Raw genomic sequence first — 12856 nt, 5'->3', positions numbered from 1 at the left:
GTCGGAGTGGTGACTGTGTTTCGATGGCGATGAGACGTCGGTAGCAATGTGCAGGATGGGCTTTGGATGGGCCAGCTTGGTGCCCGGCTGCACGCTGCCCGTATGCAATGGCGCTTCTTCGGGTGCAGGTGCAGGGATACGAACGGTGGCCGCTCGAGTATTACTGGCAACGGTGGCAATGCTAGTAGTGGCAGTGGTAGTGGTATAAGCACCCGTAATTAGGGTCGCGATGTCCGAATCCCGGGCAGAAATCGAGGGGCGCTCGTGTCGGTTGGGGCTCTGGGGCAGGGGAGCGGAAATGACGCCTCTGGAGAGGTCATGCTTAATGTCGCCAGCGGTGGGAGACAGTGAGAGAGAGGCGGCGGCAGTGATATTAGCATTAGAATTGCTCGTCGTGCTGCTGGGAGACCACGGCAGCGGTGGTCCTGTGCCTGCGCCTGCGCTCGTGCTCAGGTTCTTTTCTCTCCAGCCCGCCTCGTCTTGCTCTTCCTGGTCCTGTTCTTGCTCTTGTTCGCGCAGCGCCTGTTGCAGGCTCTCTGCATCTGCATCTGCCTCTGTTTTACTGGCCTCTGCGAGCCTGGACTCTGTGGCGTCGGCGCTCGCAGCGCCCGGCGCAATGGCAGCCGCCGTGGGCGACATGGCGAGATAACGCTGACGCACCGCCGCAGCAGACTCGGACTCGGGGCTGGTGGTCGATTTCTTCTTGCCGCTGCTGGGCGCAGAGTCGATAAACAGGCTCAAGGGCGTGCTGACTCTGCCGGCGACAGACAGAAAGGTCGGCGACACGGGGCTCGTGGCCGTTGTTGGAGTCGAGAGTGGCGAGGCGAGTCTGAGGGTATCGTCATTCCCAGGCGAGCTTGTAGAAGCAACAGCAGTAGCAACAGCAACAGCTGCAGAACCCTCCACTGACGCAGCAGCTTCGGCGTCTGCTTCAGCGACTGGCATGGCGAGCGGCCGAGGGAATGCGACCTCGTATTAGTATTATCGACCAAGAATGCCCTCTACGCTACTCCCAGTCCAAGTATGTGCCCCCCCGTTGCGTCTCTATCCGGGATGGTCAGGTGGGTGAGCTGGAGCGTATCTCGCTGGATTGGGTGCGCGCGTGATGGCCGAGACATGAGAAGCCCGCCAAGGGTCTGGATCCAGGCTCGTGACGGCGTATTTGTATAGCTTGGACTATCCAATTGATGTGTTTTTCCTTTCCTTCTTCTATTTTCCTACAGAAGAGACTCTGGTAAAGCAAATAGACCGAGTTTGGATACAGGTAAGGCTGTGTGTAAGTGAAAGGGCGATCAAACCAAGATGCAACAACAAAAATTTGGCCGGCGATGGAGGACGAGCGATGAACAAGGCTAGGAATACCAAAAAAGCCTTCTATCAACCAGCAATAGCCCCACGAGAGCGTCGGTTTGGGCGTTGGCTAAACAAGGGATAAAGTAAATAAAATAAAAAAAAAGGTAAAAAGAATAAAACCAGAAAACTGAACCCGAAAAAAAAACTTGTGGTTTAGATTCGGCGGCAAGGCGCAATAGTGGCCGGAGCGGCGTGGCCCGTTCCAATCCAAAGGTTCAGAATTGATGCTAAGGCACGCAAAGTACCTGTACGAAACTAGGAGTTCTCGACTCGACTCGTCAAGTGCCTCTTTTTTTGGAGTACGAGTATGGAGCAGCTTGGGACTTAGTGGCGGATAAAGACGAGACGACTGGAGCGCGCTAACGGGGAGGATTTGATGCTGACGAGGGCTGATGGATGATGCTGATGGATGCTAAAGATAAAGATGACGGCCGTGATGATTGCGTCTTTTGGTGTAGCCCGCTACTTGATTTGGGGGGGGTTAGTTGATGCTCTCTCTGTGTGCTTCTCTATTCACAACACAAATAGACAGATGGTTAGAGTGTGTGTTGGTGTGTGAGTGTGAGTGTGAGTGTGTGAGTGAGTGTGAGTTATGGTGTTATCAAGTGCCGGATGCGAGAAGCCGCCAGTGGAAAAAAGTGTGTGGCAGCCAGAAAGCCAATTGATATCGCAGCCGAGCCACACAAACAGCAAAGCAGACAGCACTACTGAAGCAAGCAGATAACGGCCTGAAGCAGCAAGCAGGGAGAAAAGGCAGAACCGAGAGACAGGGCTGTATGTATGCAGAGCCGAGATGCAGATGCAGATGCTATGTGATGCTGGTGCAGAAGAGGAAAAGGACCAAGATAAGGCCCTTCTCTTTCACCCCTCCTCTCCTCCAACCATTTCTGAGGTAGCTCAGCTCAGCTCAGCTTTGCTTTCTTTTTCCTCTACTCTCCCTCTATCTGGACTTGGGCACTATCAAATCTGATTAAAGGAACCCACGTCACACCACATCAAACCACAGCACCGCTGACAGACAGCGCTGCAACCGGAACAAAGGCCAAGCCCAGGCCGTTTGCCTCCTTGGTCCTGATCCTGGTCTAGCTGCGTTGGACAAGGACAAAGCAGCTGCATCTTAATCTGCGCCCGTTAGTCTTGTTTTTTAACTTTCCATTCAAGAGCCGTTTGCTGCCCTCCATCATTTGCTTGGTGCTTTATTATGTCCATTAGTACTGGTACTTACATACACCTCTTATTGTTCTCACTTACCGTACAAAATTCATTCATCGTATTCTCGTCAATCCCAAACTTTGCGCGGTTTTCCCTCCCAAGATCCATACATCTCAAATCTCCTCGACTTCCGGCGCTACTGGCTGGAGCTCCCTGCTTGGCACCATGTCATACTGATGGCATCGAGATCCGGTTCAGCGCTGATCCCTCGCTCGGCCTTGTTTGCCGCCTTTGCACCTCTCGGGATTGCACCCCATGCAAGGACCCGTGTGCTTTTGTCCCGCCCATCAACGTGGATGCACAGCCATTGAGTTCTCCATCCAATCCATCAAAAACGCTGCTACCTGGACCGCGACTCCATACTAACAAAGGACCTCAAGCTTAGTATTACCAATTGAACCCCCATCAAATCAGACGTGTAGCTCGCACGGCACCCGAGGAGATAGCGCTGATCCTTCTGAAACCCGCCAATGCAGCGTGTAAGCCTCTGGACCTGCGTTGTATGCCTCTCTCGTCCTATCAAGCTGAGGCTCTGTAGAGTGTCTTGGACGCGCAGCTTCACCGGATGCATGAACCGGGTTCCTCATGTGCCACCTCACAAGGCGTTGCATCTCGCTCGTACGACAACGGCCTGCATGGCACCAATTTCCCAGCAGCCGAGACTTCGTGCCCTGCATTGATTCCTTTTTGTCTCTTTTCTTTTTTCTTCTCTAAGCGAGGCGAAGAGTTTTGGTGTAAATCGAGTTCAGCTCTTCAAGGTTCATTTTCTTCTTCTCGCTACTGCAGACCTACACTCATGTACAAGTACTTCTTCTACAAGTCTCGGCGTCGACGCCGTTGTCTTCTGTTTTAGCGTGTCCACCAGCATTCCGAGCGCCGCCCGGCCGGAATACAGGCACAGGCACCAAAGTAGAGGTACCTCGCGGCACAAACAGGGGCCTCCCCTGCAGCCTGTGGCCGCTGTCCAAGTTTTTCCAACGCACGCGGCAGGGGATCCAGGGGCAGCTCGCAAGGGGCAGCAGCCCGATTGGCTGGAGTGCCCAAAACAAGCACCACTACAAAACTCCTTCAGATTGAAGACGACGAGAAAAAATACAGATGGAAATAAAAAGGGAAAATCAAATGTATATTAATGTGAGACAGAATGCGAAGAGACTGGGAATAAAAATAAACAAAGGTAAAGAAAAGGGGCAACGTTGTCTCTCTTGTAGATGTTGTTCTTTTTTTCTTTGTGAGACATCCACCCCTCGATCGCGCGTATCTCCAGTCGGCCGATCGATTTGCGCCTCCTGCAAGCCAGCCGAAGTAAGAAAGAAAATAAATAAGAGGCAGCCGGGCCTCTGACTGTTCATGTGCCTTGCTGCGAGGGAGCAGCTGGATACGTGTATAGATAGGCGTCAGCCATACAGGCATCAATTCATCTTCATTCTCTCCCAGCACGGATGGAGCCGAGACCACAGCCCTATGATTTTACTGGTGCAGCAACTCGGGTTGTATGCTGATCATGTCTCGCCTGTCTTGTTTTTTCTCAGTGGATTCTCCGTTTCTCATATACAACACTCCATTGAGATGCTCATCCATCCTTTGCTCCGTGACTCGAGTCATATGGGACAGAGAGTGGTAAAATGGAGAAGAGTAAAATGAGAGTCCATGCACCGCGCAAACAGCTCCAGGCCTATCCACATCTGCATACATGTACTGGATGAGCAGCGTCCATTAGTTCAGCCCAGCTGCCAGAATTCCTGTGCCACGTCGCAATGGGCCCCTTCAACTTTAATTGTCTCGGCTTGTGTGTTACTTGCAGCTGCTTGCCCTTTGTTGTGGTGCGCTTTGGTTGGTGGCGCCGTTGCTGTTTGTCGATTATACTCGTGCAGGCACACAATAGTAACGGGGGGGGCTTTATGACTTTAATCGGTACAACATCCACCAATTATTTGTAGTAAACTTGATTTCCAATGCACAGCCTAAGAATTGGACATGTATATCTCGACCACAAGTATCAATGGTTGGCGTGTTGTTGCTCAACCTCAAATTGCATATTAAGGCTACAGGGTAGGCGACATGATACCAGCACAACACCCCAAGAACTCGCCCACTTGGCATCCTTTGCTGCCATCTCCACCCCTTGGTTGCATCTCGGTGGGTTTTACACGTCGTGCCTGCATTACCCCAAGTGCCAAGAGGCGGCCATGCTGCATTGTGACCTGTTGTCTCAATGGCGGTGTGCCCGGCGGGACGGGGCTGGATTTTCTTTGTGGAGGAACGTGATGCTTGGCATTGGCGAGCCCAGCGATACAGAAGCTTGCATACAACGGCGTGCTCTATAACATGCATACAATACTTGCAACGGGCAATCATTGACATAACTTAATTGTCATGAGTCCTGGTAGTACGAGTATACAAATACGGTGTTATCTCCTTTAAGTTGCCGGTATATATGAGGCGATTTAACGAGGAGCAACAGCTGGAATCGTGCCCTTGTGGTGCACGCGTTTCCACAAACTGCTCAACAACCCATATATACAGATCAATACAGAAATTAAGTGTTGTACTAGGTAGGTAGCATTACTTCGTACTTCTCGCCCGAAGCCAGCGTTGTTCAACTCCCGCCGGTCTCAAAATAGAAAGGCCGGCCAAAATGACCGGATTCGGTACTCGAGAGAGGGAAAGCGGCGTCTGCCAGAAATTATCCATAGACAACAAAGATTGGCGCAATCTTAGTAAAATAGGGTCGAGCAAAAAATAGAAAGAAAAAATCGGCACCGAGCAGAAAAGAAAGAGAACCGGTTTGACAGCATGTCATCGCCCAAGACGCCGTCGTGGAGTCGAGGTCCCACGGCCTCGTTTCCATCGGCAAGCCTAGAAATCTCACGGAGTAGCATCCTGTATCTACGACCACGTCGACTCGGCACATCTGGGCGAAATCCCGGCTACAGCATCTCTCTCTCGGTACTGACAAGGTACATTGCCCGGCCCGAAATAATCTCGGATCTGCTCACAGGCCCCAAAAAAGAAGAGTGCTGGGTTTTCTGTACCGTATATCTGGGCTCCGTAAAATTGTGGCAATCTTAGCCCTCTTTTTCTTTCTCCAGCCCCTTCGTGGCGCAGTTGACGTTTTCTTCTTCCCCCTGGATTTAGTAACTTAGCAAATCTTTAGAAGCCGTGCTAAACTTCTCTAGCAGCTTTCCGTGTTGCTGGTCACGGGCCATCTGGATTCAGCAAACCGAGGATGCTGGAATTGAAGCTAATTGGCGAGCCAGTTGTCCGTCATCGGAATGACAAGTTGGCTGTCGTCAACTGTGGCGTCGCTAGAAGCCAACCACACTGCGTATCAACAACGAATAACATCGTGAACAGGGTGTATTTTACTTTTTGCCTAGCGACACTATTGCCGTCGGCAAAGGGCAACCCCTCTCTCTAAAACCGACAAGGAACAAGGGAAAAAGAAAAAGAAAAGAAAAGTGTCGGTGAAGTTGCATCGTCTAAAAGGAGCACAAGGTTCGGAAAAGGCACATCACGAGAAGCCGGATAGAATCCGCGAGCCCTAGCACTAAGAAACTAGCCTGCACAGGGGGGTTGGTTGGCCAGAGCAGAGGTTCGACGCTTCTGGAAACGAGGGGCGAGAGAGTCTGAGTACTTGCATTAGGGCGAGTGTGCGTGCTCTTCTGATAAGTTGCCATACAGTGCTTTTGGTGGTATGGATGGAGTCGAAGGGGGCTGAATGCGGTTATTATCACGAATCAATCAATGGATACCAGCCAGTGCCTCGGCTTGCTTGCCTGTTTCCATGTCTGCGAATGGCAATACATTCGCCCAGTGTTAGTGACGATGGCGTGCCATGCCAAAGTGTCATCCATTGTCAGCTCACGTCCTGCATTACCTAACATTACCTAACAAGATGCATCATGGATCCAAAAGAGGAAGAAGAAGACGAGAAAACAAGACGAGAAAACGTGGTGGCCCGCCGGTAGCCATGCGGGGGATTTGAATTCTCATGACCAGCAGCCGCGACGACGCAGAACGATTGGCCACCAGCCTGCATCGTGGGCTTGGAACCGGTGAGCACGACAGAGAGGGGCAGCTTTTTCATTTTTTTTTTCTGCTCCAGTGCTCCTTTCAGAAGGGGTCCAGTCCCAGGTACAGGCACCGTGCAGCGGCCTAGCAGCGGACTGTGGGCTTTTTCCATGACTTGGACAAACTGATAGTCAGCGCTGGAGAGCAATAACGTCGGGTCCGGCTCTGACGGGGGGCGCTTTTGCTGAGTGGCACGCGGCACGTGTCCATGCAATTCGTATTATCTAGCTGAGCCGTGAATTTGTCACAGTTTACGTGATGAACACAAGATATCGTTGATGGCTTGCCCTTGGACATTGATGGCGACAATTGATTGCTATTTACACTTGGAAGTGTTGCTGTTGCTGTTAGCTGTTAGCTGCTCCTCCAACCAGTCCATTGTAGTGACCGAAGATTGACTGACAGCTCAGGGGTGGCCCCTAAACTGCCGATGCTAGCCCCCCTAAACAATCCCCTACAGTGGCCCCCCTAACCCGCTCCGCCGTCACCTGAGACCGTGCGCCCTGGCCTGCATGCGCCATCCCGTACTGTGCGGGCACTTTGGCCACGCAAGGGTCCGACCACTCATCTCCAACCTGGCATATCGTGAAGGCCGGTGACTGCGGTGCGAATCCGCCCGTCCCCGCATCGTCACTCGCTCCTCCGCCTGTCCTGTACGAGTGAGAGTATCCAGAGCAAGGCACGAACTCCTCCCGGGGATCCCCAAGAGCAAAAAGCCCTGGGGCCACGGCTTGGTGCATCTGCATCTGCATCCAGCGACCCCCTGCCAGTCCAAACGTCTAGAATCCGGCCATCGACCTTCGCCGCGAGAGAAAAAGAGGGCAGATAGAGCCGCTGGTGCCCCGCCGTCCGCCCATACAAGGTCATACAGGTGCATGGCATGCCCGGCTTGACCTGTGCATAGCTTCCTGTCCTATCCTACAGATTCACACATACGGGCGACACTGTACATACCCTGACGAGTACGATCCCCCATACCGCATATCACATACCGCATACTGCATACCGCAACCCGCATACGAAGCACGGAGGCGACTCGACCCGGTGCGACCACGTCCATACCGCCTCGACCGACAAAAGCGTTCTGCCGCTGCCGCATGTCCTGCTCTTAACAGCTCTTCCCTCTTCTCCTGGACCTTCCAGCAAGGCTTCCACTGTCAATACCCTAATTTCCAGCGGGCATTGTCCTGACTGTCTGTCACCTGTCACTGTTATTATATCTCTCTCTATCTCTCTCGAGCGAGCGAGCCCCCCAGCGCAGATCGCCACACCCGCATAATTTATACTCGTACTTGCAAGTCCAGGTACTGTAGGCATGGCCAATACCGATCCGCCCCGACGGCGCTTTGTGCCCGTCCCGATCGAGACGACGTTTCAATCCTATCGCAAGAATGTCTACGACTACACGTCGCACCAGAGGATAGGCCCCAATCCCGAGCTGACTCCGGAGCCGTCGCCGAGATCCCCGCTAGCACACTTTCCTCTCGAGGCCCTGGGCAACGAAGCATCGCAAGAGAGGCGGCGCTTTGCTCCCCAGCTCATCGAGACGTCCAGACGGTCCAGAAGGGTTGGCGACCCTGGGCCGGCCACTCGGCCTGAAGACAAGACGGACATTACTCCCTATACAAACCACATCTACTCTGCCAAGCACAAGTCAAATCGCCGGCAGCATGGAGCAGCAGCAGCAGCAGCCGCCGCCGCCGATGAGGAACCCCGGCGCCAAGCGTCGCGACCGTTTCCGCCCACTAGGCGTGAGACGGAAGAAGAGGGTGTCCAGGAGTACCTCTTGGAGCTGGCGGCTAAAGAAGTCGCACGGCAGATAGAGGAGGCTGCCCTTGCTGCGTTTCCCAACAGCCGCCCCCGCGAAGGTGGCGTGGCCCATTTCTACTTTCGGGAGGGCTCTTCAGATAGCGAGAACTCGCCCGAAGCTAGCCCTCGTGATGAAGAGGCCGGCCAGCACAGGCTCCGGCGTAAATCGTCAAACCTGGGGCTGAACTGGTGGCATAAGCACATGCAGGAGCATGCGTCGCGCCTGGAGCAGGAGAAGGCGGGCGAAGATGACCAGATGGATATCGACAACGAAGAGGCCGTGGTGATGACGGAGGAAGACGCTGATGTCGATGTTGATGCCGCTCCTGACGCTGGTGCCACTGCCGGTGCCACTGCTGGTGATAGCCCTATCTTCCGATCCGACTCTGATCTGGACAAGATGGAGCTGCCGTCCCCTCCCGATCTCATGTGGACCACCACGAAGCCCCTATCGCCTACCGATGACCGGCGAGACTCGGTGGCTGAGCTCCAGATGGCGCTCGCAGAGGCCAATCGTCATGCAGCCCAGTCCCAGGCCCAAATTGTCAGTTCATCCGCGCAGGCGGTTCCCCCAACCCAGGCCCAGGGCGAGCCGGCTGAGCCCCACCGCGGCCGCCAGGAGGCTAGTCCCTTTGGCCGGCCGTTTGGAGGATTCCGACATGTGCCCGATCATGACCCAAAGCTCCTTAAGTTGCGCCAGGGTCCCTCTCCTCCCATGCTCGGCAGGGACCTCGTCTTTCGACGATGCCCTTCTCCCAAGTTCACCACGCTGGAACCTGAAGATCCTCTTGAAGCACACATGATTGAGGACTCAGCTCGGGATCTGCCGGGCCAGGCCGGGCTGTGGAGGGGGTACTGCTGCAGGTCGGAATCAACCGGAGGATGCATTGTTCCCCCCGATCTGCACAATCCCAAGCTGATCCAGACGCCCACTGACTCGTCTTTCCCCGACAAGTCTTGCTCCTGTGATGTTGTCGACGCCAGCGTCATCAGCGAAGAGCCCGTCTCCATCTTCTCGCCGTCCGAGTCCGCGTCGTCGGGGCTGACGTCGAGCAATGGCGGCCTCTGGGGCTCTTCTTCTCATTCTCACCAGCACCCGCAGTCCCAGCAGCAGTCCCAGCAGCAGGAGCACAAGGGCGATGTTGACATGGTCAACGGCCTCAACGAGCGGCTGCTGAGAGAAAAGGCCCAGGCCGATCGCGACGAAAAGATCCTGCAAGAGTTTGGCGAGGACTTTGTCACTCAGGTGTACAACTACCTGTCGCTGGGCTATCCCGCCATGGCACGTGGGTTCGACGAAGAGCTGTCTCGCATCAGCCACATTGGCGTCGACGAGCTGCGGAGAGACGACGCGAAGCAGCTGGCCAAGGGCCACATGGTGGAGATGAAGCTCGACGCTTCCGCCCCAGAAGAGGAGAGATGCCCAAGGTGGGCGGCGTTGCGATCCTACATTACGGAGTGGGCAAGGCAGCACCCTGATCTCGACAACCTCGACCCATTGGCCTGGGGCGTGCGCGAGAGGAGAGGCAGTTGGGCCATCTAAGTTTGGCCTTTCCTCTTTTCTTTCTCCGCCTTCTCCATTATGCTGCTGTTATGACTTCATATGCTGCTTGACACACATACCCCCCTTCCTCACCATCTTCACACAGCCTCATCGTTTATGTAAACGTTTCATGGCATGACTTTGCTTTTTTATAAAGACGAGCGAGCGAAGAAAAAGACTGTTGCTGTTGTTGCTGCATTTGGCATATACTACATTTGAACACAACAACGCACAAGACCACTATATGATTTTTTAATGGCTTCCCCCTATTTCATCATTCATGGCCATAGACGCACACTTTCTATTTTTTTTGGTCTTTTCAGGCTCGCTATGTCTTCATTCCTTGATCATTCTGGTGTTTTTCTGCGTGTTTTTTTATTGCAACTTGCATGGCGATGGGTCAACCGGCGTAATAGGCACAGTTCGTTGTCAAAACTTTGCCCCAAATAGGAGGAATATCGGGATTTCTTTTTATTTTTCTTGTCCATTGTTTTTGTTCCCTTTTTTATATTCATTCTTCATTTTTCATAGTATACATGAGCGGGCAAGCACACAAAGCAAGCGAGTTGAAATGAGTTGAGAGCGATATTTGGTAGAGAGACACTGGGATTTTTTTTTTTTCCTTTTCTCCGAGCGAAAGAAAAAAAGGAGAGATTGATGATGCTGAAGAGGTTTTTGTTATAAGAATAACGTGTATTCAAAGAGACGTTGATTATGGATTTTGGGATTTTTTTGAAGTGTTTTTTTTTATTCATGGGGTGGCTGGATGAAAGAAATGAGGAATTGAAGCTATCGTGAACGGAGTAATTTGCTCTTGACTCTTTCAATTGTGAATATCATGCCTCGTCGATTTTATCATAGCGACATATATCTTGGCATTCACGAGTAGAAAAACAGGATTTATACAAAGACCAGACAAAAAGAAGAATCAAGTACAAAATATCCACTTATCTACTCTTGACAAAAACATATTAAAAGTAGTTTACCAAACGCCCAGAATGAGGACCTCAGAATGCTATGCCTCTTTGCACCCAGCTTTGCTTTTTTTCTTTCTTTCCCCACACACAGATCTTTTTGTTACATCTCTCTCTTCATGCTCGCGTCTCTCATTTCTTCTTCCCAAGGCCCTTTGACACCTTCTGCATCTTTGTCGGTGGGGCAACCTCGACGTCGCTCTCCTCGTCCTCACCCATGGACTCATCCACGTCGTCGTAGTTGACCTCATCCTCATCCAGGGGCTCCTCGCCGTCGTCACTCTCATCCTCGCCCTGCTCGGAGCCCTCCTCCTCGTCCTCCGAGTCGCCAATGAAGCCATTCAAAACACGGTCCTCGTCATCGTCGTCCTCATCAGCTTCGCCGCCCTTGCCTTTTCTCCGGGAGCGCACTCCGTTGGCGATATCCTTCTGTTCGGCATCGCGCTCCTCGCCCTCGACGTAGATGACATCCTCTTCATCAGCATCCTCGTCTCCGTCGCCGAGAAGGCCGGCACTCCTCTGCATCTTCCTCCGCAGCTCCATCTGGCCCTCGAGAATGTCTAGCTTGCCCTTGAGAGCGAGCAGGCTGTTGAGGCCCTTTGCTCGCTCAGCCAGCACCTTTTGCAGGCTGTTGAGGTCGTGCAGGAGCTTAGGCTGCGCTGCCAGGGCACCGCCGTGAGCAACCAGAGTCCACTGCACCCAGGTCATGAGGGTGCCGGCGCGGCCAGGCCGTCTGTGTAGCCGGGCGGCCAGCTTGTTGAGCAGGATTCCGGCCAGGGAGCTGTCGATGCGCTCGATTGTGTTTCGGATGGTGGGGATGTCGGTTGTGTGCAGGCAGGACTCGAGAAGGTCTGTGTCGTCGGTTTTCAGGGCTTGGGTGAGGACGGTTGTGAGGGATTGGTGGGTGGGAGGGGCGATGGCATTGCGCGACGTCTGGACGACGGCGTTGTTGCCTGTGGACGACTGCTGCAGCATGGCGGTGACGTCGATAGCCTCACTGCCGCGCAGCAGCTCGCCAAACGAGGGCGATGTCCCCTCGGCGTCTGATTCGGCATCGTCTGCGTCGTCCTTTTTGCTGGGCTTCTGGTGACCATTGGCCAAGGGCTTTGACTCTGGGTTCTGCTCAGCCTCGTTGTTCACGTCGTCGACGTCGGACATGTCCTCGTCGCTGTCGGCATCGGAAGAGATCTCTATCGTCTCGACCTGGGAGCTCCGCAGGGCATCGGTTCCAGCCACGGTTGTTCTGGACTCGTCAATTGTGTTTTTGGTGGCCCGTCTCGCATCCGGCTTGACGACGGGGGTAGCCAGCTTGGCGGCAGCTTTTCTCTTTGGGGTTGACATGTTGTGAAAAGCGTGAAGAGTGTGAAGATAAATAAATAGTGAGAGATGGATGAGATGAGAAGGCAACTTCTAGGAGCCTCGTCGGGGGTATATATCCGTTTGGTTGTTCGTCCCCTTTCGCTCTCCTCTTTGAGATACGGCAACGACAATGCAAGAACAAGAATCTAGAGACAAAATGAAAGAGAAAATGCCCAAGTGTCGTTGATCTTCTTCACCACTCTTATCACCGAGTGGATGGGAAAATTTCACAGTAGTCGACCAATCTGCCCGAACTTTTTTTTTTTTTCTTTTTGGACTGGCCAAGTCTAGCGTGAGTTGATGTTTCCCCACACTTGCATTGGCCTGCCGATAAGGGATGACATAAGACATTTTCTTATTCTTATCGGAATTCACGTGATACTTCAATTCGACGCTGCTCACGTGCCTCGGAGTGAGGCTCCTGTCCAAGTCCGGCGCCATCAGGACAAGGTTGTTGGACCCTTGCTGCCGTAAAATTTCATGTACCCGCACTCGGCTGCCTATTGGCTCGCTGCGTCTACCTTAAAAGAGG

The 12856-nt window shown here is 53.2% G+C and overlaps 2 protein-coding genes across 2 annotated transcripts; one reads left to right on the top strand and one right to left on the bottom strand.

Moving 5' to 3' along the window:
• Positions 1-7954: 7954 nt before the first annotated feature.
• Positions 7955-9991, top strand: T069G_04775 (uncharacterized protein; the record flags this gene model as incomplete). The annotated part of the gene is made up of 1 exon (XM_056171985.1): positions 7955-9991. One exon carries the CDS (start codon positions 7955-7957, stop codon positions 9989-9991), a length of 2037 nt encoding a protein of 678 aa, XP_056028843.1.
• Positions 9992-11097: 1106 nt separating this feature from the next.
• Positions 11098-12306, bottom strand: T069G_04774 (dip2/Utp12 family domain-containing protein; the record flags this gene model as incomplete). The annotated part of the gene is made up of 1 exon (XM_056171984.1): positions 11098-12306. One exon carries the CDS (start codon positions 12304-12306, stop codon positions 11098-11100), a length of 1209 nt encoding a protein of 402 aa, XP_056028842.1.
• Between the last annotated feature and the right edge of the window lie 550 nt (positions 12307-12856).

This window comes from Trichoderma breve, chromosome 3 (genome assembly GCF_028502605.1).
Source record: "Trichoderma breve strain T069 chromosome 3, whole genome shotgun sequence".
In the NCBI taxonomy this organism is placed as follows: Eukaryota; Fungi; Ascomycota; class Sordariomycetes; order Hypocreales; family Hypocreaceae; genus Trichoderma; species Trichoderma breve.
This window is presented reverse-complemented; position numbering and strand designations above follow the sequence as displayed.